This window comes from Marmota monax, unplaced genomic scaffold (assembly GCF_021218885.2).
Source record: "Marmota monax isolate L192 unplaced genomic scaffold, Marmota_monax_Labrador192_F-V1.1 WCK01_AAM20220418_F8-fsc00392, whole genome shotgun sequence".
In the NCBI taxonomy this organism is placed as follows: domain Eukaryota; kingdom Metazoa; phylum Chordata; class Mammalia; order Rodentia; family Sciuridae; genus Marmota; species Marmota monax.
Genome location: NW_026693779.1, coordinates 562,707 through 588,258, shown reverse-complemented (window position 1 = coordinate 588,258; position 25,552 = coordinate 562,707). Strand labels below are relative to the sequence as shown.

At 50.3% G+C, this 25,552-nt stretch overlaps 4 protein-coding genes across 5 annotated transcripts; all 4 read right to left on the bottom strand.

Moving 5' to 3' along the window:
* Positions 1 to 689: 689 nt before the first annotated feature.
* Chrnb1 (cholinergic receptor nicotinic beta 1 subunit) lies at positions 690 to 11,985 on the bottom strand. Of its 2 annotated transcripts, none has more exons than XM_046462007.1 (12): positions 11,882 to 11,985; positions 8,574 to 8,662; positions 8,345 to 8,484; positions 7,647 to 7,691; positions 6,720 to 6,829; positions 6,509 to 6,617; positions 5,872 to 6,019; positions 5,405 to 5,614; positions 3,038 to 3,261; positions 2,415 to 2,587; positions 1,900 to 2,047; positions 690 to 1,598 (listed from the first exon to the last, which is right to left on the bottom strand). In XM_046462007.1, exons 2-12 carry the CDS (start codon positions 8,620 to 8,622, stop codon positions 1,458 to 1,460), a joined length of 1,497 nt encoding a protein of 498 aa, XP_046317963.1. In that variant the 5' UTR covers positions 8,623 to 8,662; positions 11,882 to 11,985; the 3' UTR covers positions 690 to 1,457. The 2 variants fall into 2 exon arrangements, with proteins under 2 accessions (XP_046317963.1, XP_046317965.1); XM_046462009.1 differs by having other exon boundaries at positions 8,574 to 8,659.
* Positions 8,814 to 15,418, bottom strand: Fgf11 (fibroblast growth factor 11). Its single transcript, XM_046462011.2, has 5 exons — positions 13,929 to 15,418; positions 12,181 to 12,291; positions 11,882 to 11,985; positions 11,132 to 11,330; positions 8,814 to 10,666 (listed from the first exon to the last, which is right to left on the bottom strand). Exons 1-5 carry the CDS (start codon positions 14,119 to 14,121, stop codon positions 10,596 to 10,598), a joined length of 678 nt encoding a protein of 225 aa, XP_046317967.1. The 5' UTR covers positions 14,122 to 15,418; the 3' UTR covers positions 8,814 to 10,595.
* A 709-nt stretch (positions 15,419 to 16,127) lies between these two features.
* Tmem102 (transmembrane protein 102) lies at positions 16,128 to 18,225 on the bottom strand. Its single transcript, XM_046462006.2, is given in 3 exon segments — positions 16,128 to 16,180; positions 16,182 to 17,461; positions 17,560 to 18,225. Coding segments are annotated over 3 exon segments (1,533 nt in total). The 5' UTR covers positions 17,774 to 18,225; the 3' UTR covers positions 16,128 to 16,141.
* Positions 18,226 to 20,878: 2,653 nt separating this feature from the next.
* Spem3 (SPEM family member 3) lies at positions 20,879 to 24,954 on the bottom strand. The gene is made up of 4 exons (XM_046462077.2): positions 24,817 to 24,954; positions 24,611 to 24,668; positions 23,763 to 24,437; positions 20,879 to 23,411 (listed from the first exon to the last, which is right to left on the bottom strand). The coding sequence occupies exons 1-4, from the start codon at positions 24,952 to 24,954 to the stop codon at positions 20,893 to 20,895; spliced, it is 3,390 nt and encodes a 1,129-aa protein (XP_046318033.1). The 3' UTR covers positions 20,879 to 20,892.
* Positions 24,955 to 25,552: the final 598 nt, after the last annotated feature.

The following is a 25,552-nucleotide window of genomic DNA, read 5'->3' as shown; positions in this document are numbered from 1 at the left end:
TGTAGCCACTAGGATCCAGCTGACTTTGGTCTGACCTCCAAGCAGAAACATTAACTCAGTTCATTTCATACAGCCTTCTGTGCATAACTGCTGGATGGAAGATCTCTGTATCCTTGAATGGCCTTGCTTCAAACCAGATTCAACCCTTTTTTCCAGTTTGAAAGTAAACTGAGGCAAAAAATATGTGATGACCATAAAAGATATGACCTCATTCCATTCTTAGCCTCTCCATTGGCTTCAACTCCTTGCCTGTCCTCCTCTCTCCTATCTTTTCTACTGATATGGAGGGATGGGCAGGTAAAATGAGTGAAGGTGGGTAGGTGGACAGGGGCTTTAAGGAATTCTGGCACCAATACCTTGACCAGAGTGAGCAGCCACTGATTAGCTCTAGCAAGTTTCCATCAACAAGAAAATATGGTCAGGCATTACCATACTTAAAAAAATTTTTTTTCAAAGAAAAGCCAGAAATTCCCAGACCTGGTGGCAAATGCCTATAATCTCAGAGGCTCAGGAGGACAAGATGTGAGGATTACAAGTTCGAGGCCAGCCTCAGCAACTTAGGTCCTAAGCAACTAGTGAGACCCTGTTTCAAAATAAAAAATAAAAAGGGCTGGGGATGTAGCTCAATGATAAATTACCCTGGGTTAAATACCTCCACACACAAAGAAAAAAAGACAGAAATCCACATGTCTCTGTGAAATATCCAAGTTTTAAAAGTAGTGAGCTAATTAAATTTGAAACTGCACATGCCAACAACATGAACCAATAAAAACACTCCAGTTTGCAAACTCAGATATTGTTGATATATACTATGGGGCATATACTATTATTAGCTTTGTTTTACAGATGTGGAAACTATGATACAGGGCAGTCAGTCATTTGAGCATTAAAGCCAGAAGTTGAATAGAGGTCTTTAAAACACTTTTTTTTTAGTTTATTTTTTTAAAGTGTTGTTTCTTCAAAACACTTTTTTAGCCTTTAGAACCTTTTTTTTTTAAATTACATTAAGGTAAAAACAGAAAAATAAATTAGTCCAAACATGCAAATGTAGGAACTATTAATTGGTGTTATTTCTTTCCAGAAAATTCTCCCTCTTCATTCAACAAACATTGAACCTTTAGGTCAGTGTCAGGTGCTGGAAATATTACAGTGACCAAGACATTTCCTGCCATCCTAAGGCTTACATTAATTTGTGCTCTTTGTACTACTTCATTGGGGACCTGGGCATTGATATCCAAGGGAGCCGCCTCAAGTATCCAAAGAGCAAATAAACTGATATGCATTTCAGGTGGGTCTAAGACACCCTAACCAGCCCTCAGTTCCACTTAAGCGCTCTCCTTAGAAACAAAATAAATGTACTGGATTCCTAGCGAAAGGGTTTAAGCAGAGGGGGTTATAAGGCTTGAAAATACTTTCATTTCAACTAGCCGAGAACCTGAGGCTCGGCCTTCCAGTCCTCAAGGAAAGGGGTCGGCAGGGGGTAAGTGGTACGTAGCATCTAGGAAAATGACCAGGGTCCCGACGCTCGTGAAGATGATGAAGGTCCACAGGAAGAGGCGATCCACTACCATAGCCACAAACTGCCAGTCCTCCTTCAGCTAGGGGTAGGCAGAGGAAACCACCTGAGTTCTAGGCCCCGATCCCCAGGGAAGCCTGGCCCCCACAGCTCGGACCCCGCCCGGGACTTCCCACTGGAGGTCTGAGAAAAGACACCGCACCGCAACAAGTAATAGAGACCGCGAGTTAAAGAACCACTCGGAAAGTAGAGGGCGGGACCAAGTTTGGTAAACTTCCAATCATAAGTGGAAGCCAGTGCTAGGGGCGGGACCTGCGTTTGCAGGCGGAGCCAAGGTCACAGAGGACCTGCTCTTGCTCTGCCCCTCCCTTATTGGACTTAACTGCATCGTGGTCCTCCTGTTCCTGCAGCTGTCGAGCGATGTAGCTGATCGAGGAAACCACCTCCCGTAACTCGGGAGGCAGGCCCACAGCCCGGTTTCGACCATCAATAAATCGCCGCAGGTCCGGGGTAGACAGTTCAGGCTGGAATCTGGAAGAAGCTGAATGTTCGGCCACGCCCCAGGCTAGAATAGCTAGCGCCAGTGACCTAGGTCCAGCTCCAACTGCCTCCAACAACCTGCCAGTTCTAAAAAGCTGGAAGAGCCCTTCAGACACTCTCACCAGGGGAGACCTCTCCAATCATCCTCAACTTCTTGCACCCTTCCTCAACTTCTTCCAACCCTCCAAGCTTTATTTACCATCTTCCCTCAAAGTAAGCCGCAGAAGGGATACTACAACTCCCATGATGCTGGACCACAGCATCTTCCGAGAGCATGGGACGCTAAACTCGCGCTCGGTCTTCTGGGAACTGTAGTTCTCCCTCTCCCCTCCATGTCAGTGTTGGGTATTAGTTCTACCTGTTGGGTTTGGGGAAGAGAAAATCATTCGGTGGCTTCCGGATAAAATATTCGTCAGTACCCCGACCCCAGCCACTTCCCAGAGAAGAAGAGTGAGGGGGCTCTGGCAGCTGGTCTCTCTCAGGTTTTGGCCTCTTCAGACCCAGGTAGAGAGGGAGCTTGTGGATGAAGATCTGCAGAATAGAAGACACTTACTGGAAGGGGCTTACTACAAGGGAAGAAGCCAACCATGTCCATTACCACTGTGCATGCACATGGTTCCATGGAGTTAATAGACAAGGAAATGCAATCTGATGGTCTTGAGAGCTCTTTAGTGGGTTGAGAGGTTTCTGGGCTTTCACTCTGATTGTACCTATCCCCAAGAATGTTTCCCAGGGTCCCAACATAGGTAGTATTGATGAAGGGAGTATGGAATTGGATGATAAGAATGGGAAGTACAATTAATCGTGCAATGTTTCAACACCCAACAGGCTTTGGCATTTCAACACTTTACCAGATAGCCTTTATTTTCCCTTAGGTCTATAAAAAGGAAGTTGAGGTTGGTGTGGGGGGAGTGATAGCTGGACACAGAGCCAAATACTAAGATTGGGAGTTAGCACAGGCTAGAGGAAGAGATCTCTTACCTGACGGACCCAAAGAGGCATTTGGTGGGTGTGGGGAGAGCGGTGATGCAGGTTGAGTACCACAACGCTAAGGATGACTGAGAAAGTGACGAGGATCATGGTAAACATGAGATACTTAATAATGATGGGTACTGACAGGGAAGTCTCAGGTACTTTGTCTGCCAGCAGCAGCAGGAACACAGTAAGGGTCAGCAGGGCAAAGATGGAGAGCCCCATCTTTTCTCCTTAGAAGGCAAAGGGGAAAGCAAAAGAATTAGACTTTACTAGAAGGAAATCTCTATGTCATAATCAGTGACCATGTTTCCAGCCAACCAATGATAGGGACGGTCAATCTGCATACAAATTACTCCCATATTTGTTCCTCCAGTCTGGACTTCTCCCTTGTACACCAGACTTACATCCAAATGCTTTCTCAACCTTTCCACTGGGATTATCCAATACACATCTCAAATTTAGGATGTCTAAAACCTAATTCTGTCACCACCAAAGCTACTCTCCCATAGTTTTCCCCATCCTTTAACAACTGCATCTTTTCTGTGGCTTAAACCCAACTCCTTGGAGTCATTCTCAACTTTCCTCCATTTCTGTCTCTCTCCATCTCTTCTACTCTTCATTCCATATCTTCAAAATATATCCTAAAACTGATGACATATCACATCTACACTCTCATCCCAACCATCATTACCTCAGGTCTGAATTATTGTAGAGGTATCCTACCTGATCTCTGCTTCATCTGTTTACCTCAGCAGATCAGTCAGACTGATTTTGTTGAAATATAAATCAGATTATATCATTCCTCTTTCCAAAACCACCTAAATAGCTCCTCATCTCCTTCAGTATAAAAGCAAAGTTCTTTCTATGGATCACAGGTTTTTCTCATTAGCTCCCTAATTTCAACTTCTTCTCTCCCTCTGGCTTACTTCATTCAGTTACAATGTCTTCCTGCCCATTTCTTGAATACACAAGTCAGCCTCCCACTACAGGGCCTTTGCATTTACTGTTTCCTTTGCTTGCACATTCTTTCCCCAGATACCTCCTGGAGTCATTTTCTTGCCTCCTTTAAGTCAAATAGTCCCTCTTCAATGAGACTATTCACTGACATCCCATGTATTGTTATTGTTGTTATTATGTTATTATTATTATTATTTAAACTGGGAATAAGCCCCAGGGACACTTTACTGCTGAGCTACATCCTCAGTCCTTTAAAAAAATTTTTTTTAAGAGTTTCATTAAGTTGCTGAGGCTGGCCTTGAACTTGAGATCCTCCAGCGTCAGCCTCCCAAGTTGCTGAGATTACAGGCATGCACCACCATACCCAGTTCCATTTTTATTTTTTATTTACTATAAGGAAAGCAGCCAACCACCTCCAGATAAAAGAAAAAAAAATGCTTTGAATACTAGAGTTAAGGATACTGGGTCTCTCAACCAGATTGGCACTGACTAGGGCTGGAATAACAACACTATCATTTTTACTGTGTGATGTCAGATAAATGACTTAAACTCTCAGCCTCTTTATCCTCTATAAAATGAGAGTGACAATTCAGTACTTACCATGAAGTATTATTGTAAAGATTAGAATCAAATAACATGTTAATTGTATAACCTTATAGCAAGTGCTTAAAATCATATATATATATAGGCATGGTGGTGTACATCTTTAATTCCAGTGGCTTGGGAGACTGAGGCAGGAGGATCATAAGTTCGAAGCCAGCCACAGAAACTTAGCGAGACCCTAACCAACTTAGGAGACCCTGCTGAAAAAAAAAATTTTTTTTTTTTTAAAAAGTATTGGGGATGTGTCTCGGTGGCTAAGCAATCCTGGGTTCAATTCCTGGTTAAAAAAAAAAAAAAGCTATAATCACATAGAATGTACTGAGTACCAGGCATAGTTTTATTAAGTCAGTCAATTCTCAAAATAATCCTATGTGGTAGGGACAATGATTGTCTTCATCAGGAAACTAAGACACACAAAAATTAAGAAATTTACCCAAGGTTACTCTGTTACTACATTTTGCTTCCTGCTAGAGAAATACTATTATTTCTCAGGCAGGTAAAAAGTTTAGGCATAGTGTCCAAAAAGTAGGGGTGGAGGGTTGCTAGGAAAGGGGAAAGGGAGGAGGAGATTGGCTCAACATGGGATTTGGCTAGTCAGAAAACTACACAAGTGGCTATGACTCTAAAGGAAAGAATTCAGAAGTCACTGGGTGAAGGGAAACCAGCAGCAGAGGGAACGTAGAGCCTAATATTGGGTCTACTGGGTGGGAAGGAAAACCAGGGATTGATGAATCTAATCCATGGTGATTTAGAAAATCGTGGTCTGGGTTAAGGGTGAAGAGAAAGAAGCTGAGCTAATGAGAAGAGCATTACCTGCATCCGGTGGCAAGTAGAAGACAAAGATGGCCAAGAGAGTGATAAGGATGCACGGGGCAATGACATTGACCAGGTAGAAGAGAGGCTTCCGGCGGATGATGAGGTAGAAGGTGACTTCCTCATGTTGTCCTTCCCTCCCTCCCCTAGGATCCCCTGGAGGCTGGATTAGCCTAGCAGGCTTGTGGATAATCTCCCATTGGCCATTCTCTGAGGGAGAGGGAAGCAGAAGAGATACCTATGTGAGAATTGTCCTAGTCAGTTCCAGGTATGCAACACTGTAGTGGGCAGCTATCTCTAATAAACTTAACTACATCTCAGTTTCTATATTTGTACAGTGTTGATAGTCATACCCACCTTGCTCACTCCAAAAGGTTACATTGGACATTGCTGACAGAGTATATTTACCTGCCTGTTACAAACTGGAAATCAGAAAGCCTAAGGGTGTAGAAGTCATCCCCACTTACCAATGAATGTCCCTTCGTGAATGTAGATTTCCTGCCGCTCCAGCCCATCAGAACCCAGGCCTGTATGCAGACTGACCTCTGAGCTGTCATAACTGTAGGAACTAAACACCATGGTGCAGTTTTGCCAGTCAAAGGGGAAGTAGGTGACCTGGATGGAAGGGAGAATCTATCTAGCTGCCAGAGAACTGGTCAGGACTTCCTTCAATTTGGAAGGTCATTGGGGAGGTCCTTGGGGGAACAGGGATATGGGGTCAAAGAGGAATTGGAGGGCTACTAACAAAGGCCATTTGGGAAATGGTGGAAGGTCACTGAGAAAGATTAGGAGTCAAGAAAGTATATGGAGGGCTGGGGTTGTGGCTCAGTGGTAGAGTGCTTGCCTAGCACATGTGAGGCCCTGGGTTCGATCCTCAGCATCACATAAAGATATTGTGTTCACCTACAACTAAAAAATAAATAAATTCCTTTAAAAAAAAAAAAGAAAGAAAGTATATGGAGAAAAGAACACTTAGTGAAAAGTCAGGAGATGAGGTCATAGGGGATAATGGAGGAGGAATGGGAGCCCCTGAAAAGTCAGGATGTCTGAGGAGAGCAAGAGTTTTTAAGAGCAACTTTAGCTTCCTAGGTGGGGCTCAGAAACCTGGATGCTGCAGCTGCTGCGATAGATGCCTGGGGGTTGCCAGCGGACTGAGCCATCTGAAGACACCACAACGTCAATGTCCAGAGCAACATCAAAATTTCCATCATTGCTGCAGAGAAAGGATCCTCTCATCTGGAATCCCATAGTCCTCCGGAGGCCCCACCCCTCTTCAGTTCCCACCCCACCTCCCAGGCTTTGGAAAATACCCTACTTGTTCATCAACACCACATCAGGTAGCCATACTGATTCTGCCGTGATGCGGAGCAAATCGATGCCATCGTGCTCTGCCGGGTCCCAGCTCAGCCTGTAGTCAGTCCACTCCTAGGGAAGCACAGGCTAAGGGGCTGTTTGGGGCTAGAAATACAGGAAGGGAGTGCAAGGGAGTGGAGAAGTGCAGGCATGTCAAGGAGTCAGGTTCTGACTTGGGGTCTGTCTTCACTCTTTGGTATTCACACTAGCTAATTTTCCTCTCTCAGTTGTGGGTCTCAGTTTTTTAAGTCTGGAAAAACGAAGAGAGGTTAAGCCCCGCGCAGTGGCGCATGCCTATCTCCTTGCCACTTGGGAAACTGAGGCAGGAGGATTGAAAATCCGAGGCCAACCTGGACAATTTAGCAAGACCCTATCGCAAAATAATAATAAATAAAATAAAGACTGGTAATGTAGATCATTGGTACATCGCCCCTGGGTTCAATGAAAAAGAAGTAGTTGCACCACCAAGAGGTTGCACCAAGGTGGGTTTTTGTTGTTGTTTTGACTTTTTGTTTTTTTCCTTTCTTTGTGTGTGTGTGTGGGGGGGGGGGCAGTGAGTGGGATGGGTACTGCTTATTGAACCCAGGACTTCGCACATGCACAGTGGTTTTCCCAAAATGCAGTTCATGACACTTTAGTGGACGGGGATCCAAGGTAGTGGTCCTAAAGCAGTGTTTTAAAAAGTTGGAATAAAAAATGCAATACCTATCCCTGTAGGTATTGTTTTCTAAAGCTTCTGTTTCAGTTATATGTGTTTTCTGAGGTCGCGATACAAAAAAAAAAAATTCTTATTTGGCCGGACATTCGAGTAAATTATAAAGACAGCGAGACGCACTCCCCACCCATCCCCGCCCCCAGCGAGATGCCCTTCCCCATGGGGTCTTCATACCAGGTCTAAATACACCTTTGTGCTCATTTCTTCATCCTTTTCGTTCTACAAGGGAAAATTTTTAAAGCGTAAAGGCAAAGTTAAGTGGAGAAAAATGAGGGCTTGGCAGGTTAACCTCTCCTTGGAAACTGCAACCCCTTTTCCTGAAGCCCACCGTCTAGGGTCCAAGTCCAACCTCCTAGAAGCTGCGTTAGTTTAAACCCCGCCTCTACCTCAGAAACACCCCTTCCTGCTATCTACACTCTCAGCTTGTTTTCCTATCAGCATCGCCCCCTTCCCCCGACTTGCCCCGGTCCCGCCCACAGTTTACAATCCACCCAACCCTGAATTTCCGTCCGCAGCTGTTTATTGACCCGTGGGGCACCAAACTCCGCCCCACCCTGGCGAAGCCTTTGGCGGCTCCTCCTAAGGATCCGCCCCCCCCTGCCCATCAGCCCGCCACAGCTCCATTTCAAGATCCGCCCACAAACCGGTACTTCGTCCTACTTGACTCCACTCGGGGCTGGTCCACAAGCCACGCCTATAAACTTATTCATTGGTCGAATTTCTATCCAATCGCCACTAAAAGGTTGTCCATCCCTCAGCCTGGCCACGCCTAAGCCCCCGCCCCCAGATTGACCATTGGTCCTGACATGCCCCAAAGCCACGCCCCCCACCATTCCACAGGCCAGACCCCAACCCCCAGCGTGCGCCCTCACCAGGCTGATGAGTTGCGCTAGGGTAAGACCAATGCTGACTTCGACGCTGTCACCCAACACGCGCGCCGGCCGTACAGAACTATCATAGCCCGAGAAAAGTTTCTCGCGGAGTTGGCCCTCCGCCTCTGAGCCGTGGGCGCCTGTGGGAGAAGAGCATTAAGTGAAGCCCTGGTGCCTGTTCACAACCGTTGCTCCAGTCACTGTCTCCTCAGGATTTAGACGTACTTACCTGGGGCGAGCAGCACCCCCAGAAGCAACAGCAGCACCCCTGGGGTCATAGTCTGGTCGCGGCGCTCAGTGAGTTCGCCCGGGAAACTGCTGAGGCAACCAGCGCAGGGGAAGTGACGAGGCGCCCAGGAATGTGCACCTGTCGTTGGGGGGCAGCTGCCACCCCACCAACCCCGCCCCCGGGATTGGTTCCGCCCCGAGCAACTGCCATCGCCCGCCACTCAGAGATGACAGACAATACTTCAGTTGTATAAACTGACTTTAATTTGAAAGCGTAGAATGGTGACCCAGTCCCCTGGGTGAAGTGTCAGGAGATGGGTGGAGCCTGAGCGGGGTTTGTGTGGGTGAGGGGGGGAACCTACCCCCCTTGCGACAAGCCAGAAGTAAAAGAGCCTGAGAAAAAGTGACCTGTCTTTGAGCACTAGCCCCTTGCTTAGGGTCTCAGTCTATCCTGCCCAGGTCTGTGGCGCTTGGGAATATAGTTCACTAATGGGTTCCCAGTCCTTTCCAGGCCTTGTTGTCCATTTTTCAGAAAAATCTAGTCAGGCCCTTTGGGTACTTAAAACCCAGCTGAGGTTATAAGCTGTAAAGTAAAGCAAGTCTATTCACTTAGAAGCTCTAGGGGTGCATAAGGTCTCCAGCTTAAGAGGCCCTCACCCTCCTTGGCTTGACCTGTAGGGGAGAGGGGTGGGACTTATTGCTGAATTGGAGTATCCTCGTGGGGAGGGGCATCAAGGCTGTGTCCCATTTGTCCTTTTAATTCTAGACCTATTGCCCTAAAAACCTCAGCTTTAAAGGGGACCTGGAAGGAATTCCTGCTGAGGTAGCTAAGTGTTCATGTCCCCCCAACCCAGACACAGATTCAATTATGCCATGGTTTTTGGTTCCTTTCCCCTCCCAGCTTTCTGGGTCAGGGATACTTTCAAAATTCTTCTGCCCTTTCCCAGACTTTTCCCTGGCAGGACCCCGGCTGGGTTGCAGAGGCTGGATGGAACTGCATGTAAAAATAAGGTTAGCATTCTACATGGAAGAATAAAGTTTTTTAGAAAATTATCCAGGAAAATAAGTGGTTCTTTATTCAATCAGAACTAATTAGTTCTTTATGAATCATAGCTGGGTCCTTTTCAGAGCTCATTCTTAATAGGTATCACTAGAAGTGAGAAAGTAGGTCTAGAATTCAAGACTCTAGAGCTAATATGGCTATATAGGCCCCCAGTTCCATCCTGGAAAGAGGTCTGAAAGTCATGGCCTATGTTCTAGAGCTATAATTCAGGAGGAATTATGGCTCCATAAAGGTCTAGAACACTGTGCTCTAGAACTGAGTATCTCTGGGATAAGAAGGTTAAACCTGTGGTGATCTGAGAGTGGTCCCAGTTCAGGCCAAGGTCAATATCCTGACAGGGCTTAAATCCAGTCTTTCTACTTGAAGGCCAAGGGTCCAACTGGGTTAAGGATGGAAGCTTGATGGATCCAGAACAGAACCTGGCAGCATGCCTAAGTTCTAGCACAGAGCCCTAGTACAGAAATGGCCCTGGCTGGGGTGTTTGGTATTTCAGAACCTGACCAGACAAGGCAGAAGGTAGAATAGGGAAAGAAGAAAAATGATCCTGAGCTCCAGTGGACCTATGGCTCAGTGGTAATGAAAGGGGGTACAAGGATCCAGGAAGTGGCTAAGCCAGGGAGTGGTTTATGCCCTGGCTCTGTCAGTTTTGGAACTCCTAATGCCATCTTGAGAAAAGGCTTTGGGGGATGAGTATGAGTATGGAAATAAGTGATCAGCCAGACTATAATCAGATATCTGCCCCCCACCCCCGACTCAAGGATCTAAAAGTCTCAACAGCCCTGGAAGTCCCAGCCAGCCCCTAGTTTTCCTCAGTGTAGAGTACCTGGTGGGACATGGCTGCTCAGGGCATGTGTGTGGCAACAGGGGTGAGAGCAGGGCCGGGAGCAGGGCTGGGAGACAGGCTGTGGTGGTGGCTGGCTCACTGGGAATTCAGGGAGCCTCCAGTCCAGAGATTATATTTCAGGGGGCAGGGGGACTGGAAGGGGAAGTCTCAGGGACACTGTGGAGAGAAGGCTCCCGATACATGGCCACTGTGGAGGGGAGAGAGAGAGAGGAGCAGGGAAGGAGAGTTAGGCACAGAGAGACCAGGGCAAAACCAGAGCTCTGAGAGGGCTCCCTTCCCCCTACACTTGCCCAAAGAACCCCAACCCAAAGGAGGAAAGCCCCCCAAATCCCCAAAGGCCAAAGCCTTCCCAGCATGATCTGTCATAACACATCCTCTTTTTTTTTTTTTTTTTTCTTGTGATACTTGGGATTGAGCCAGGGACTCTACCACTGAGTTACATCCCAACCATTTTTATTAAATTACCAAGGCTGGCCTCAAACTTACAATCCTCCTGCCTCAGCCTCCCCAGTCTGGGATTATAAGCATGCACCACCACACCCTGCTAATGGTATTCTCTTAATATTCATAACCTGAGCTGTGTATCACTAAATGTTCACGTCAAGGTCAATACCCTCCCACATGGCCCACCTTTTCTTGAGTCCATACCCACCCTCCAGGAGCTTGGGCACAAAGTGGGCAGCTGCCTTGGTCTTCTTGACTCGATTTCCCTTCATGACCCGGCCCTCCTTATCCAGGCCTAGGTACCAGGCTCGGCCAGAACGGCGCTGACAGTAGAGAGCAGAAGCATACAGGACATAATAATTCTCAAAGACACACTCCTTAAAGCGACACTCGGCAGTGAAATGTGGCTGAGGAGACAAAGACCCAGAAAGGCACACACAGAGAGACAAAAAGACACATCACTGGCAGAAGGAAGCCCTTGGGATGAACAAACCAGGATATAATCTATACATTTTTGGGAGAAGAGGAGGGCAACCACTGAACTGAGAGCAAAGGGAGGATAAGAAAGAGCTTAGGAGGCTCCTGAAGGCTATAAACTAGAGTTGTGGGGGCCCTGGAATAAGATCCCTACTCTCTACTCCCAACTTTCACCATCACCTATCCTGAATGATTCTGGGGAAGTGAGTAATAATCAAGTAATCAAGTCTGGAGGAGACATGGTGAGAAGTGAGGACCCTAAAAGGCTGAAAGCATTGGACACCCAAACAGCCTGGGGTAGGGCTGTGTAAGGAGCAGGGATTGCACACATCCTAGAGAACCTTTGTGGTAAACAGTGACCACATGCCATAAGCCAAAGCTGGAGGTGGGGGAGTCCTGGGTGTGAAATGTCTATAGCTACAGAAGGTTGTATGCTGAGGGTGTCCCCAGTACCCCAGGCCACTCAGCCTTATCATCTCACCGAGCTGTAGAGCAGCCCCTCAGCGTTCATGGCCATGTAATGACCCAGCTTTGCACTCTGGATGGTGACAACACGGAGCCCCACAGGAATTAGGTTGAAGTGGGCTGGAGGAAAAGAGAGGAAGCATTAGTACCTAGGCACTTCACCCTTATCTGAGCTCCCTCCATCCCGGCTCCACTGCTTCCCTTTGGAATCTGGGAGACAGACAGAAAACAATAGAACCTGAAGAGGGAATAGGATTGTCATCTTATATCCCCATATTCCCCCTTCCCACCCAGCAACTGGCTTCCCCTTCTCACTGAAGGAGCTGGTGTCCTCTGGGGTGCCCTGGATGCTTCCGTCAGGATTCGCCTGGAGGTAGAAACCCTGGCGGCAGAACAGTTTGGTGACGATGCCTTTGAGCTGAGGTTCTAGAGAGAGAGACATTCATCTTTGAAAATGACATCTCTGTTCCCAGAAACATTCCTTCACTTGGCGGGATCACAGGAAAGAAAGGAGAATGGAGGAAAGGAAGCGGGTCCCAGGGAGGCAGATCTTTTACCTTCCAAACAAGCTCTCTCCCACCTCTTGACTCCTGGGGAAGCTGGGGTTTGGGTCCCTTCTGTTTCTTCTAGCCACCAGCTTTCAGTTTAATTATTGAAATTTATTTAAATGGCTTAATTCCTACTCTACAGCTCATCCAGAAGGGGGGAGGGGAGAGATGGAGAGAAGGAAAGATACATCAAGAAGCAGCGGGCATGGCAAGACTAGCAGGGCTACTGAAAGGGCAGAGTGTTTGTGAATGGGGGGGTGGGGAAGCGGCAAGGTGACCACAGGGAAGGGGCTCCCCCTCAGGAGCGCGGGTGGGATTGGGCCTGACGCTGACTCAGCACCTGCTGCTGCGGCTGCCGTTTGCTTGGCGCAGGCATTGCCTTGGCCCAGCGCCGGCCAGTCTGACACTGACCCATCTGTCTGTCTGTCTGTCTGTCTGTCAGTCTGCTAGCTCGCGGAGGCCTAGTTCTCCCTGAGGCTCAGCCTCTTCCCTTCACCCAGGTAACCCACCTGGGATTGGGGGACGTCCGGTACCATATCAAGGATATGGGGGAGGGGGCCGTGGAGAAGGAGAGGCAGGCTGAGTCACGTGGAGGCCGGTTCCCACTCATAGGGTGGGCTGCGGACTGTACCACTATGGACTGCGGGTGGCGGGGGAGTAGGACGCGAGGGGCTACCCCTAGGGGAAATGGGAACCGGCTGGAGCCGGGCCAGAGGGACTCCCTGACTGTCATACCTGGACGAGGACCACAAGCTAACATACAGCTCTCCTCCCGGGTCGCTTGCTCTCTGTCAACTTCCTTGTCCCCCCTGTATGTGGTACGACCCCCAAGTCTTAGTGCCTTTTTTCTAGCAGTGAACTGTGTTTGAGTTCCTCCAGGCTCAGGGTCCCCTGAGCCTGCGGACCCGTATTTTGGAGTCATGCAGGGGGAAATGGGGGAGGGTTGCCCCTACTGACTTCTTGTAGTTCAGGTCAAGTGAGGAGGTCCCACTAAGGGGCTGACTGGTGAGGTAGTTACAAGGACACCGGGGGAGAGCTGGGGAGATTGGCTTTGAGCCAAGCAAGCTGGACCCGGAGGAAGCGAGCCTAGGCGTGGAGCGGGAGAACCAGGGTGGGGGCGGGGCGGCCAGAGCTGCAGAAACCCTCTGGGTGACCCAGGCGTCCGGAACCCCCAGGCCCCAAAGCTCTCAATTGAAAGAATCGTGAGAAACGGCACGTAGGCGGAGGACTGTGGGGGTGGGGACTCCCGGGGTGAGTAGGAGCCGCCAGGCTTGCGGCCCCAGACTTAGCCCCTCAAGTCTTTCCCTTTCCCTTGCCCTCGAAAGCAAGGAGACTTAACGTTATGGACAAAAGGCGAGGGAAACTGAGGCACAGTCTAGCAGACTTTGTCATCCGGTCCCGCCCCTTCCCACTTTTGGGGACCACCCTCAACCAGGCCCCATTCTTCAGAGTCCCTGGCCTCAACCTCTCAGGAGGAGAGAACTCGAGGGGAGACCCCGCCCCAGCCGCACTCACCCAGGCCGCGGTCGGGCAGCGTCGGCCGTCCCCCGCACAGTCGCACCTTGGACAGCAGGATGAGGAGCTGCTTCTGGCAAAGGGACTTGGTGCCGCGGGGACACACGCGCCGCTGCGCCGACACCGGCCGGCTGCCCCCGGGCTCGCGGACCTCCCGCTTCTGCCGGATCAGGCTACTGGCCAGCGCCGCCATGGCGCCCCAGAAGAAGACACCCCCAAAACAGTAGGCGCTAGGAGCGCCCTGGGCCCCTTCAGAGGAGCCCTCTCACCAGGACATGCTCTTGACGCTCAGGTCCCAACTCACCGCCCCACCCACAGGACCTGAGGATAAACCCCAGAGCCACCAGCTCCCACCCTTGGGCCCTGTGCTAGCTCCACCCGATTCAGCAGCCTATGCACTCCCCACTTGACCTCACCCTCAAATTTTGTCCCCTACTGAAAACTCTCCCTTCCCTCCTCTACAGTGTCTGTTTCCACTTCCCCTGTCCCAAACCAAGACCCTCCAAATTTCTAAGATATGGTCTCAATATCTCCAAGCCCTTTTCCACCCCCTTTCCACCCCCCAGCCAGATCCACTCTTGTAATCTAAAGGGTGTGGGTCCTTAGTTTTGGAGAAATTAGCTCACCCTACCCCTGCAGGGCCACTATCAATGTCAGGAAGGAACCCAACCTTGGTGCTTTTTCCTTTGCTACCCTCTAAATGAAAACGATCCCCCACTTTTCACTGAAATCCCCCCAAATATCTCAGAATATCAAGGCTGTCCAGGTTTATTGAGATTCCCAGACCCTCTAGCTGAACACCTTTTCCCACTATCCCTATTTCTAGTAGCACAGTGTTCCAGCTGCAGAGACCCTTTCCTCACCTTGTCACCCTCCACTCCTTTTGAAGTTACCTCCAAATCCACCCTTCCTAGTGAATACACCAGGTGATTGTCAGAGGGACCCTGTCACCTGGAAATAAGGAGCATCCGCCCCCCACCCTTGCCCCTTAAATTTCCTTAGGGACAGCTGGTGCTGTTTGGATCCCACGCCCTCTAATCTAACCAGCCCCCTGAAAGAGGCGTGCACCCACGTTGTCAACCAGTCCCCAAATGTGAACAGGCCCCCTATAAATCAGCGCATCAGAGCTTCCTGCCACAGGGCTTCCTCGTCCTCCCCGGCACTGCCTATAGCACCCCCTTTCCTTTCCCCGACGCCCCTCAACCTGTCCTGTCCTGTTGATCCGGGCGACTGGTAGCGGCTGGCTCCGGCTCCTGGCTCCTCCCTCCCTCTCCCGGGCAAGAGGAGCTTCCCCCACGCCCTGCTAGGCTCCCGGACCCCCGGGAAGGAGTGAAGGTGTCTCTGCAGAGCGCCCCGGTCCGGCGAAGTCAGAGCACTGGGCCTGGCAACTGGACTAGGCAAAGCGGCGGCGGCGGAGGCGGCAGCGGCAGCGGCTGTGGGAAGCTGAGGCGGCGGCAGCTACAGCAGCTCCCCCTCCTCCGAGAGCCGGCCCGGGGGCGGGGCAGGGGGCGGAGACGCTAGGAACGAGGGGGGGGGGTGGTGAAGCTGGGCGAACGGAACCCTGGGGTTCCTTGGAGGCCAGGAGAGGGGAGTGTTTCAGAGGCAGGCGGAGTCGAAGCCAGGCCGCACGTCTTGGGGTTCAGAGAAGGAGCGATAAGGAATTCTGAGCCGAACACTGATGTGGGAGAGAGGTTGGGTTTCAGATAGAATAGCAGTCGGAAGAATGGAGCAGGACCCTACTGCCTGGGATGGAAGTGAGGACAGAACTGGATGACGAAAGTGGGGGAAGAAATTGAAAGATGGGGAAGGGCAGTGAGATCTAGCCCGGGGTGAAATCCAGCCTCTTTAATACTTGTTTTTGTGTGACAAATTGATCATTCCCTGTTTTCCGTACCTCTCTCCTTTCTGCATTTTGTCAGCAACTACAGTCTTCCTATTTCTATTGACTTCTAAGAGAAAAGGCCAAAAGAATTGGGGAGAAATGGTTGCAGGAGGTTGCATCTAGGCAAGAGGCATGCTGGTCAGATTTGGTGAAGGGGGATGATCTGGCCAGAGTTGGGGCGGGGGTGGGGGGGAATGGGAAGGAATCGCCTAGGAGGCCTTCTAGAACAGAAACTGGGCCCAGGCACAATCTGTCTTCATGTAAGGGGCGAACAGTTCTCCACGTCTCATCACCAACGGAAACACTTTCTACACGGGTAGGAGTAGCGTCTTTAATGGGTTCCGCCCCCAATGCCCGCCAAGCCGCCCCCCCTTGCGGGCAACCTTGGCCTCCTCCACTGCCTCACGCAAGGCCCGGGCAGGGTCCCCGCGGAGCTGGGCCAATGCCCTGAGTAGGGCTGCCGTGTCGTCTCCCGCACAGAGCTTTGGGCCGCTGAGAAAATAGTGAGGCAGCGTCCCGGCCTCGAGCACGCGGCCCAGCTCATCCAGCAGTCCCAGGCAGCAGGCGCCCGCATTTTCCGGCCGCGCCAGGTAGAGTGCCGGCAGCCGCTCGCACGCCCAGTACAGCAACGTCCGAAGGAGGTAGGGCGCCGCGGCCCGGGTCCCGGCCACCAGCGGGCGCAGCAACGCTTGGGCCGCCGCGTGCGCCTGCAGCAGTGGCGCGGGTATGCGCGCCTTGAGCGCCAGCTCCTGGCGGGCGAAGCAGAGATGCCAGTCAGAGGCGCCGGGAGGCCGGTTGCCACCTCCGGGGACCAGGTAGAAGGAGGCCGACTCCAAGGCCAGCGGACCCGCCCATGAGTGGCTCCGAGCCCCCTCTGGCCAGCCTGTCACGGACACCACGGGAATCAGGTCGAAAAGCAGAAGGCGGCGCGGGGGTCCCGGCGTTGCCAAGAGGACCGTGGTGAAACCCGCGTGGCGAGCTGCGTGCAGTAGGCGCGGAGCCCCCGGGACTGGGATCAAGGACTCGGCGACAGCAGCCAGTGTAGAGAAGAACCAGGCAGCCACCTGGGCGGGACACAATGTGGGCCACGCCTCCGGAGTCTCTTCGGGCTTTGGGACTGGGCATTCGACGGTTGCCCCGGTGACGTCACTTCTTAGTACTTTCAAAGGTGCGGGAGAACCAAGATCGGTGACGTCATGCTGATAAGACTCTGGCTCTGAAACGTCACTAGGTGATTTTTCCATAAACACTTGCAGCTGAGGCTCAGTAACGTAAGAGTGCAGCTGGTCCTCAGGGCTTTGCTGGTCTTTGGGACTTCCTTCACTTTTGCTTTGGTTAATCAAATCATATCCACCTGGGACTGGGGGCCCTAGGCAATTCTGCCATGCCTCCCGGACCATATTTCCGCACACCAGCTCTGGGAGACGGAGCCTTGCGGAACAGGATTCCAGATCCAGTTGCAGTTCTGGCCCAGTGATGTCCAGAGAAAACACTGGCACTAAGAGTGTGAAGCCAGCGTCATAGTGAGGTCCCCGGTTGTAGGGACCTAGCGGTGCATGCCCCAGATCTAGGGAGCCCTCGCGAATCCCACCACGAAGCAGCAAGAGCTCTGCCTGGGGAGGAAAGCGGGGGTCCTGGCGGTAAACTAGACCTAAGGGAAAAGAATGGATGGTGAGGGCGTCGTCCGAAGGGGAGGGGAATGGCAAGGCGGAAGGTTGTGAATTCTCACAGGCGAGAAGGATTACTTACCAAGCAATGAAAAGACGAAGTCCTTAGCCCGGAGGAGGTCGGCTCCCGGCTTGGGCCCGTTACTCCAGCTCTCCTGAACACCGAGCTCCTGAATCAGCTGGGTCAGTTCCTGCAGCTGAGCCCCGGAACAGAAGTCAATGTCCGTGAGCGGCCGGGCTGGGGCTGGGGGCGGCGGGCCCCACCAGGGCGCACTTCCCCAGACCGCTGAAGCCATGCTGTTCTATCGTTTGGGGATAGAGAAAACACAGGAGGTAGCCTAGAAGGGCCTTTCCTTTGCTGCCAAAAATCGCTTCAGTTTTTTCCCTTCTTCCGATGCCGAGCAAGTGCCCCAGACACAGTCCACAAACGGGTCTGCAGACGATGGATTCTAAGTTTAATCTTCAAAACAAATACCTCTTGTGTCCTTGCCCCTTTCTCTGCAGGTCCCCGTCCTCGCGAACGGGTTCACCTGACTCAGCAGGTGAAAAGTAGCTACTGGGCCCCTCCTACAGCATGCAGTAACTGGGCTTCACAACCCCCTTCTCTACCTCCCCTTACCTCTTTTTCGAAAGAGGATTATTGGTCTGTAGCTTACCCCCTAGGGGTAGCTGTAAAGCTGGGGAAGAAACAGGACAGAATGATTCAACAGGTAGTTTCTTCCGGATGCCCACGCCCCTAAATTTCGACCACGCCCTTTCTGTAGACTGTAGGGGTGGCTCGGGCTTTGTCCCGCCTCTCGTGAGAGTTCAATCACTGGTTTCACCAGGTTGAAATCTCGCGCTACCCTGGGAATTGTAGTTTGTTTTCCGCGCTACCGGGGCGTTGGAGCCATGCCCCTGCATCTTTTTCCGTTCCGCTGAAGTAGTGCCTTATGGAAGTTGTAGTTTTTTTAAAAAAAATTTAATTTTATTTTGGTACCAGGCATTGAATCCAGGGGCACTTAATCACTAAGCCACAACCCCAGCCCCAGAGGTTTTTTATTTTTTATTTTAAGACAGGGCCTCACTAAGTTGCTTAGGGCCTCTCTAAGCTGTTGAGGCTGGCTTTGAAATTGTGATTCTCCTGCCTCGGCTTCCCGAAACACTGGGATTACTTACACACCCAATCTGGAAGTTGTGGTTTCTATGGAGTTATATTATCATATCTGTTGGATCCCACACAAACATTCCTTGGATCTGGAGTAGAAAGGTAATTGGATGGATCTGAATAACAGAAATGAATAGACACACTTTAGGGCCTGGGGAGAAATAGGGATCCTTGCATACCAGCAGCTCTGGTCACTTCCAGGAAATCATGACTTCCTCATTTTGGTGTTGGAAAGACTGCAGCTTAGAAAGATTGCACATGACTTGTCCAAGGTCAGAGGTGAGTCAGGCAGGAATGGGTCTCCCTGGATGGAGAGGCATCTTCTTGAAATCAGTGGTAGAAATGTTAAAGCAGGAATGGATATCTGATTCAGGGAAAGACATACATAAAAATGATGCCCACCTCAGATATATAAGAGTCATGGTAGGAAAAACTTTGGAATTTCACAGTTGGGTGCACATATAAAGGTTATTAGGATTGAAAATGAGGTCCAGAGGAAACTCATAGCTAGAATGGATCAGGGCAGTGGAAAATAATCAAAGTCAGGAAATTGCTTTTCAGTAAACTATGCTACTAAGGACCAGACTAAGGGACCAGAACACAATTTAAGCACAAAATGGGAGTAGGAGCCAGGATAATGAGACACAAAGATAGGAAACCAGGAATAATATCTCAGATCATACCAATTTATTGCCAGGCAAGTTATTTATTTTTGGTACTAGGGATTGAATCCAGGGGTGCTTTACCTCTTAGTCACCACACCCCCTCCTCCTTTTTTTGGGGGGGGTGGGGACAAAGTCTCACTAAGTTGCTTAGGGCCTTGCTAATTGCTGGTCTCAAATTTGCAGTCCTCCTGCCTCAGCCTCCCAAGTCACTAGGATTACAGGCATGTGCCACCACACCCAGCCAGGCCAGGACTTTTTACATTTCTTCTGCCCACAGTCTGTCTCCAGGGTGGAAGAGGCCTAAGTCCAATAGCATAAGCAGGGGCACACTGATAATGTGGAGGCATGTAAAGGAGGAGACTCCTGAAACCAGAGGTCAATTTAGGAAACCTAGACCTCAGGAGTTCCTAGTCACTGAGAAGGAGAGTCCAACCAGAGAATCAAGAACACTAAAACACAGCCCAAACCTGGGGACACAAATTTCCATACATCCAACTGTGACCCAAGAAGCCAGCAGGGGTTTTACATAGTCTGGGGTAAACAGGCATTGGCATCCTTACATCTTACCTGCTCAAGAACAAAGTTCTCTGGGCACTATGAGCTTTGAAAATGTTGGGGATGGACCAGGTGCATGCCTGTAATCCCAGTGACAGGAAGCTGAGGCAGGAAGATTGTGATTTCAAAGCCAGCTTCAGCAACTTAGCGAGGCCTTAAGTAACTCAGTGAGAACTTATCTCTAATAAAATATAAAGAAGGGCTGGGGATGTGACTCAGTGGTTAAGCATCCCTGGGTGCAATCCCTGGTACCAAATAATGATGATGATATGATGATGCTGGGGATGGGTGACAAAGGGAAGGGAAATCCTTTAACTCTAAAGCATTGCTCTCTACAGGATTTTCTAATGGAAATGTCCTTGATCTATATTGTCCGATACAGTAGCCACTAGCTATAGTTGGCTATTGAGCACTTAAAGTGTAGATTATGAGACAGAGGAATCAAATTTTTTGCTGAATGTTAATTCAGTAGTAAGTGCTAGCTCAACTAGCACGTATAAAGCTCTGAGTTCAATCCCTAGCCCTGCAAAAAAATTAATAAAAGATGTGCTTCTGTGGACACAATAGATAATACAGAAGGTATAATGAGGAGCTGAGATTGTGGCTCAGCGGTAGAGTGCTCACCTAGCATGTGCGAGGCCCTGGGTTCGATCCTCAGCACCACATAAAAATAAAAATATTATGTCCAATTACAAATAAAAAAATTTTTAAAAAGTTATGATGAAGAATATATAGTTATGATCTAATCTTCACTTCCACCCTAGCTAATTCTAAAGTATATACCCCCTTTGAGAATTTTTTCCTATGTATTTTTGAACAAAAATGAGATAGAAAAAATTTGTTTTTGACATTTTAATAGCCATATTTGGCTAGTGGTTACTGTAATGCAAATGTAGCTTTAGGGTCTGGAGAATAACGTGGCTACATAGATATGGAGGAGCAAGGACATCTCAGTTCCAGTACCCATTTGTCTCTGGGTGGTCAACCTTAGGGCTGGAGCTAGGGCTAGGGTAGATGCTGTCAAACAACCACAGAACACTTTGACTCTTTATTCCTGATGCACTTTTGTTCCCTGTATGTCTGAGGTCCTCATCACATTCTGATATCTCCACTCTCTGATGGTCTCTCCTAAGTTGTCGGGTGCCTCTTGGCAGGGACGCCTGGGAGACAGAGCTTCACACTTGTCCCTGCCCACTGATAACTGTCTTTGGCGGGCATCAAACACCACATGCCCTGCCCGGAAGCCTGGTCCAGGGTAGTGAGGTCTGTTGTTGATTTTGGGAGGCATTGACATCTGGCAATAGCTCTGAAAAGCTGAAGAAACTGTACCCACAGGGCGGTATACCCAGCCTTGGCTGTCTGTTCGCCAGGAGGATGGCTTTAGCTCAACTAGTACAGGTACTTCTGAGAAGGTATGCAGGTTAGTGGGGATCTTGGAAGGGCAGTTTTGATTGATTGGGGTGGAAGTACATGATATATGCTGTTCTGCATTCTCCTTCTGAGGAGCAATCTCATGTATTGATTTCTTCAGGGATAGTGTTAGCTTTGGGGACTGAAGTGGGCCTAGGACTTGGGCAGAGTCAGTACATAGAGTAGGGCTTGGGGTCTTTGGGAGGCCAGGATTTGGGATATTGCCTGAATCCTTGTGGAGACCAGATTCCTGGGTAAGTCCTGGATTCTTGAGGAGGCCAACGTCTTGTGCAAGTGTTGGGTTCTTATGTAGGCCAGGATCTCGATTAATTCTTGGGAACTTGTGGAGGTTAGGATTTTGGCTTTGTTCTGGGTTCCTATAAACTCCAGCATCTTGGATAAGGATAAATCTTTTTTCAGCTTCAGTGGATTGGGTAAGGCCTGGACTCTTACGGCAGTTGGAATCTTGGGGAAGGCCTGGAACCCTGCGTAGTCCAAAGTCTTGGATAAGGCCTAGATTCTTGTAGTCTCCTGAATCTTGGGTCGGGCCCTTATTGAGGCCAGAGGTTTGGACAGAGCCTGGGCACTTCTTGGGACCAAATGCCTGGGTAAGTCCTGAGCTCTTGTTAAGTTCAGGGTCTTGGACAAAGTAGGGACTCTTCTGTGGTCTAGAACCTTGGCCTAGGCTCCTGTAGACCCCTGAATCTTGGACATTGCCTGAACTCTTATAACCTCTAGACTCTTGAGAAGGGCCTGGCCTCTTTTGGAGGTCAGTTGTTTGGGAGACACCTTGATTTTTGCAGACAACAGTGTCTTGGTTGGGTTCAACATTCCTAGAGACACCAGAGCCTTGCATAAAGCCCAAATTCTGAAGGTTAGAATTTTGGGTACATGGTATGTTCTTGTGGAAGCTGGAGGATTGAGTGTAACATGGGCTCCTAAAGACACCCCTATCTTGAGTAATACCTGGGCTCCTTTGGAGTCCAGAATCTTGGGCAATGCCTGGATTCTTTTGCAGGCCAGAGTCTTGAGAAGGGTTTGAATTCTTGCAGAGACAAGGGTTTTCAGTATGGTTTGGGAACTTGTGGAGGCCTGGATTTGGGACAAGGCCTGGGTTTCTGGGAACTCTGGAGTCTTCTGAAAGGTATGGAGTCCTCTGGAGGCCAGGATCTTGGGTTCGGCTTGGATTCTCATGAAGTTCAGGAGACTGGGTTTGGATCAAGTATTGAGAAGTGGTAGAGAACTGGGGAGGAATGGGGAAGTGGGAAGCAGAGAGAGACTGAGGAGACTTAGAGGTTGGGAGAAGGGTGGGTGCTTGTATTAAGGTGGAGGGCTTCTGATGGTTGATGGGTCGATAAAGGACAAAGGTTTTGGGAGGAACAAGTGGCAGAGAAAGAGTGCATGGTGGAGGAATGGTAGTCGGAGAGCTCTGAGCACTAGTTGGAGAATGAAGGCCATGTTTAGAAGGGGCAACATCCTGGGTATAGACCAAGATCTTGGGGTAAATTGGTGCCTGGAAATCTGTGTTTTTCTTCTCAGAACTGCAAGGATGGAAGCTGCAGTAAGGGAAGGTCTTGGACTGGCTGAGTTTCTTGTCTTTGCCATCATCTGATATCTTCCATTCCATGTTCCCCAACTCCAGGTAGCCCAGTGTAGATCCTGCAGAAGGCTGGGCACTGTCTTCACCATGTTGCTTTGATATATGCTCAGATGTTTCAGAACTTGCTAAGCCCTGCCTCTCTTGGGGCCTGGAGAGGGTACCAAAGTTCTTCTTGGAATATCCAGAGTTCTGAGGGTTGCACTTATGGAAAACATTCTGCTTTACCCTGCGGGCATCATAGACCACATGGCCAGTGGAGAGGCTAGGGCCGAAGGCAGGCAGAGTAGAAGGACTAGGAGTTAGGTTGGGGGTAGGGGTGATGATAGGGATAGGAGCACGGGCCAGAGGGGCCATGACTGATGCTGGGGCAGGGGTTAGAACAGGCATCCCAGTATGGGCAGAGGATTGAATTTGATGAGAATGGACTGGAGTATGTGCTGGGGTTTGGACTGATGTGAGCTCAGGTACTTGGGCCTGGGAGTGGGTCCAAACCTCCTCTGGGGTGTGGACTGGGTTGTGACCCTGGGAATAGGCTGAGGCATATGCAGGCACCTGGGCTGGGATGTGGAGTGGGATGTGGGCTGAGGTGTGTTCAGGGATAAGAGCCTTACAGTGAGTATACTGAGAGGTGTGGGCTGGGGTCTGGACTTGGGGAGGAGCTGGGACCTGGGCTGGGGGAGGGGCTAGGACCTGGGCTGGGGATGGGGCTGGGACCTGGGCTGGGGAAGGGGTTGGGACCTGGGCTGGGGAAGGGGCTGGGACCTGGGCTGAGGAAGGGGGTGGGACCTGGGTTGGGGGAGGGGCTGGGACCTGGGCTGAGGGTGGTGCTGAGGCGTGGGCTAAGATGTGAACTTGGTTTTGGGCCTGGGCCCTGGATGCGGTTTGGACTGGAGTAGGAGGTAGTGTACGGGGTGGGGTTTGGGCTAAGACATGGGATGGGGTAGGGATCTGGGTAGGGGTTGGAATAGGAGCTGGAGCATGGGAGAGGGTAGGAGCTGCAGCATGAGATGGGGTAGCGGCTGCAGCATGGGCTTGGCTGGGGGCTGGAGTAGAAGCTGGGATCAAGGCTGGAGCATGAGCTGGTGGAGTATGGGTTGAAGTATGCTCAAGATCCTGGGCCTGGGCATGGATATACTCTGGGTTGTGGGTCAGGGACGGGATGGGGATGTGCTCGGGGGTATGGGCTAAGGAGTGGGTCCCAGCCTGGGCTGGGGTATGGTCTGGGCCATAGTCTAGGGCCTTAGTCTTGCCCTCTTGGGGTAAACAGATTGATACCATATCTAACTTGCTCATCTTCAGGAAGTGGGAGGAAATCTCTGGCCTGGGAAACATGGAGGCCTGGGTCTTCAAGGCTGTGCCTTGAGAGGCCTCCCCAGCTCCCATCATCCCCTCCTTCCACAATCCCCATTGAGCCTCCGTGGGAAGCCCAGCATGTCCACATTGAGGTGGCATCCAGCAGCACCCAGAAACCTTTTCATCATTTGTATCTGGTATCCAGGAGTCACGGTGGTTAGCATGACCGAGCAGGAAGCTGGGGCGACGATGAAAGTGGGAAGAGATTCTTGAATACAGATTCTTGGGATCTGTGGTGCAGCGCATATACACGGGCCTGCTGCCTAGACCACCATGTTGCTTGTCTACAGAGAGGAGAGATGGAACAAGGCCTGGGTGTCAGAAGGGCTGAGAAAAGGGACAGGGAGATAAGAAAAAATGTGACAAATCTACATCGCTGGAGCTCATGCTGGGACTCACTTACCTTTGGGAAAAAAATGATGGAAAAGAATCCGCAAGGAGCCCTTCAGATGTTTCCAGAGCTGAGGGAAGCAGGAGAGGAGAGATTCCAGCAGTAGGGTAAGCTCTGAAGTCCCTGTCTGACTACATCCTAGCAGCCCCCACCCCCCACTACTTCAGTCCCTTCAAGATCCCAGTGTCCCAACCATGCTGCCCGGACCCTGCCCTGACCAGAATCACCACGTTGATCCCCACGTTGAGCAAGATGAAGCTGCCCAGAATCAGAAGAATTGAATCTCCTAAGTCCTGACACTTCCTGGGGTTGGTGCCAGAGCACATCTGGGCTCCATAGTAGACTCGCTCACCCATGGCCTGGGGTCCCAGGACTACCTGGGCCCCCTGGCCCTCACATACTAAGAGACAGACTCCTTTGAGGGGGAGGGGAGAAGGCCTGAGTCATAAAGGGGTAGATGGTTGGAACACAATGAGAGAGGCAGAGGAAAAGGAGGGCTCAGGGTGGAGTTTCCTGGTAACCAGGTCCCAGTACACCTGAGCCTGGAGGCTAGTGTACCTCCACTTTTTCTCAATTATTGCCTCACTGAACTTTGTTCATTCAGCTCCCACAAACACTCCTCCTTCTTCCATCTTTCCATTATTCCTGTAGTTTCAGTAGAAAATCCAGAATCCTTTACCCCTTGACCACTCCTGAGACTGGGAAAACCTTGGCCTCAGAGCCCTAACTGGAATCAAGAGCCTTGGCCTTCATCTTGCCCTACATTGGGCCACTGACCTTGATCTGCCTAGACATGGAATCCCAGATCTGGAGTTAGTCTCTCTCTCTCTCTCTCTCTCTCTCTCTCTCTCTTACCTGTACAGAAGATTGAACCCAGGGCCTCGCACATGCTAGGCGAGTGCTTCATCACAGAGCCATATCCCCAGCCCTTTTTACTTTTAATTTAGAACCAGA

Coding starts and splice junctions, on each gene's coding strand:
- Chrnb1 (XM_046462007.1), bottom strand. CDS start 8,622: ATGACCCCAGGGGTGCTGCTGTTGCTTCTGGGGGTGCTGCTCGCCCCA. Junction 8,485..8,573: donor GGGGGTGCTGCTCGCCCCAG/GTAAGTACGTCT, acceptor CTTCTCCCACAG/GCGCCCACGGCTCAGAGGCG. Junction 2,588..3,037: donor TGCCTCTTTGGGTCCGTCAG/GTAAGAGATCTC, acceptor TCTATTCTGCAG/ATCTTCATCCACAAGCTCCC.
- Spem3 (XM_046462077.2), bottom strand. CDS start 24,954: ATGGGTGAGCGAGTCTACTATGGAGCCCAGATGTGCTCTGGCACCAAC. Junction 24,669..24,816: donor GGATCAACGTGGTGATTCTG/GTCAGGGCAGGG, acceptor TGCTTCCCTCAG/CTCTGGAAACATCTGAAGGG. Junction 23,412..23,762: donor CTTAGCCCAAACCCCACCCC/GTACACTACCTC, acceptor TCCACATCCCAG/CCCAGGTGCCTGCATATGCC.
- Fgf11 (XM_046462011.2), bottom strand. CDS start 14,121: ATGGCGGCGCTGGCCAGTAGCCTGATCCGGCAGAAGCGGGAGGTCCGC. Junction 12,292..13,928: donor GCTGCCCGACCGCGGCCTGG/GTGAGTGCGGCT, acceptor CTCTCTCTCTAG/AACCTCAGCTCAAAGGCATC. Junction 11,986..12,180: donor AGAGGACACCAGCTCCTTCA/GTGAGAAGGGGA, acceptor CTTTTCCTCCAG/CCCACTTCAACCTAATTCCT.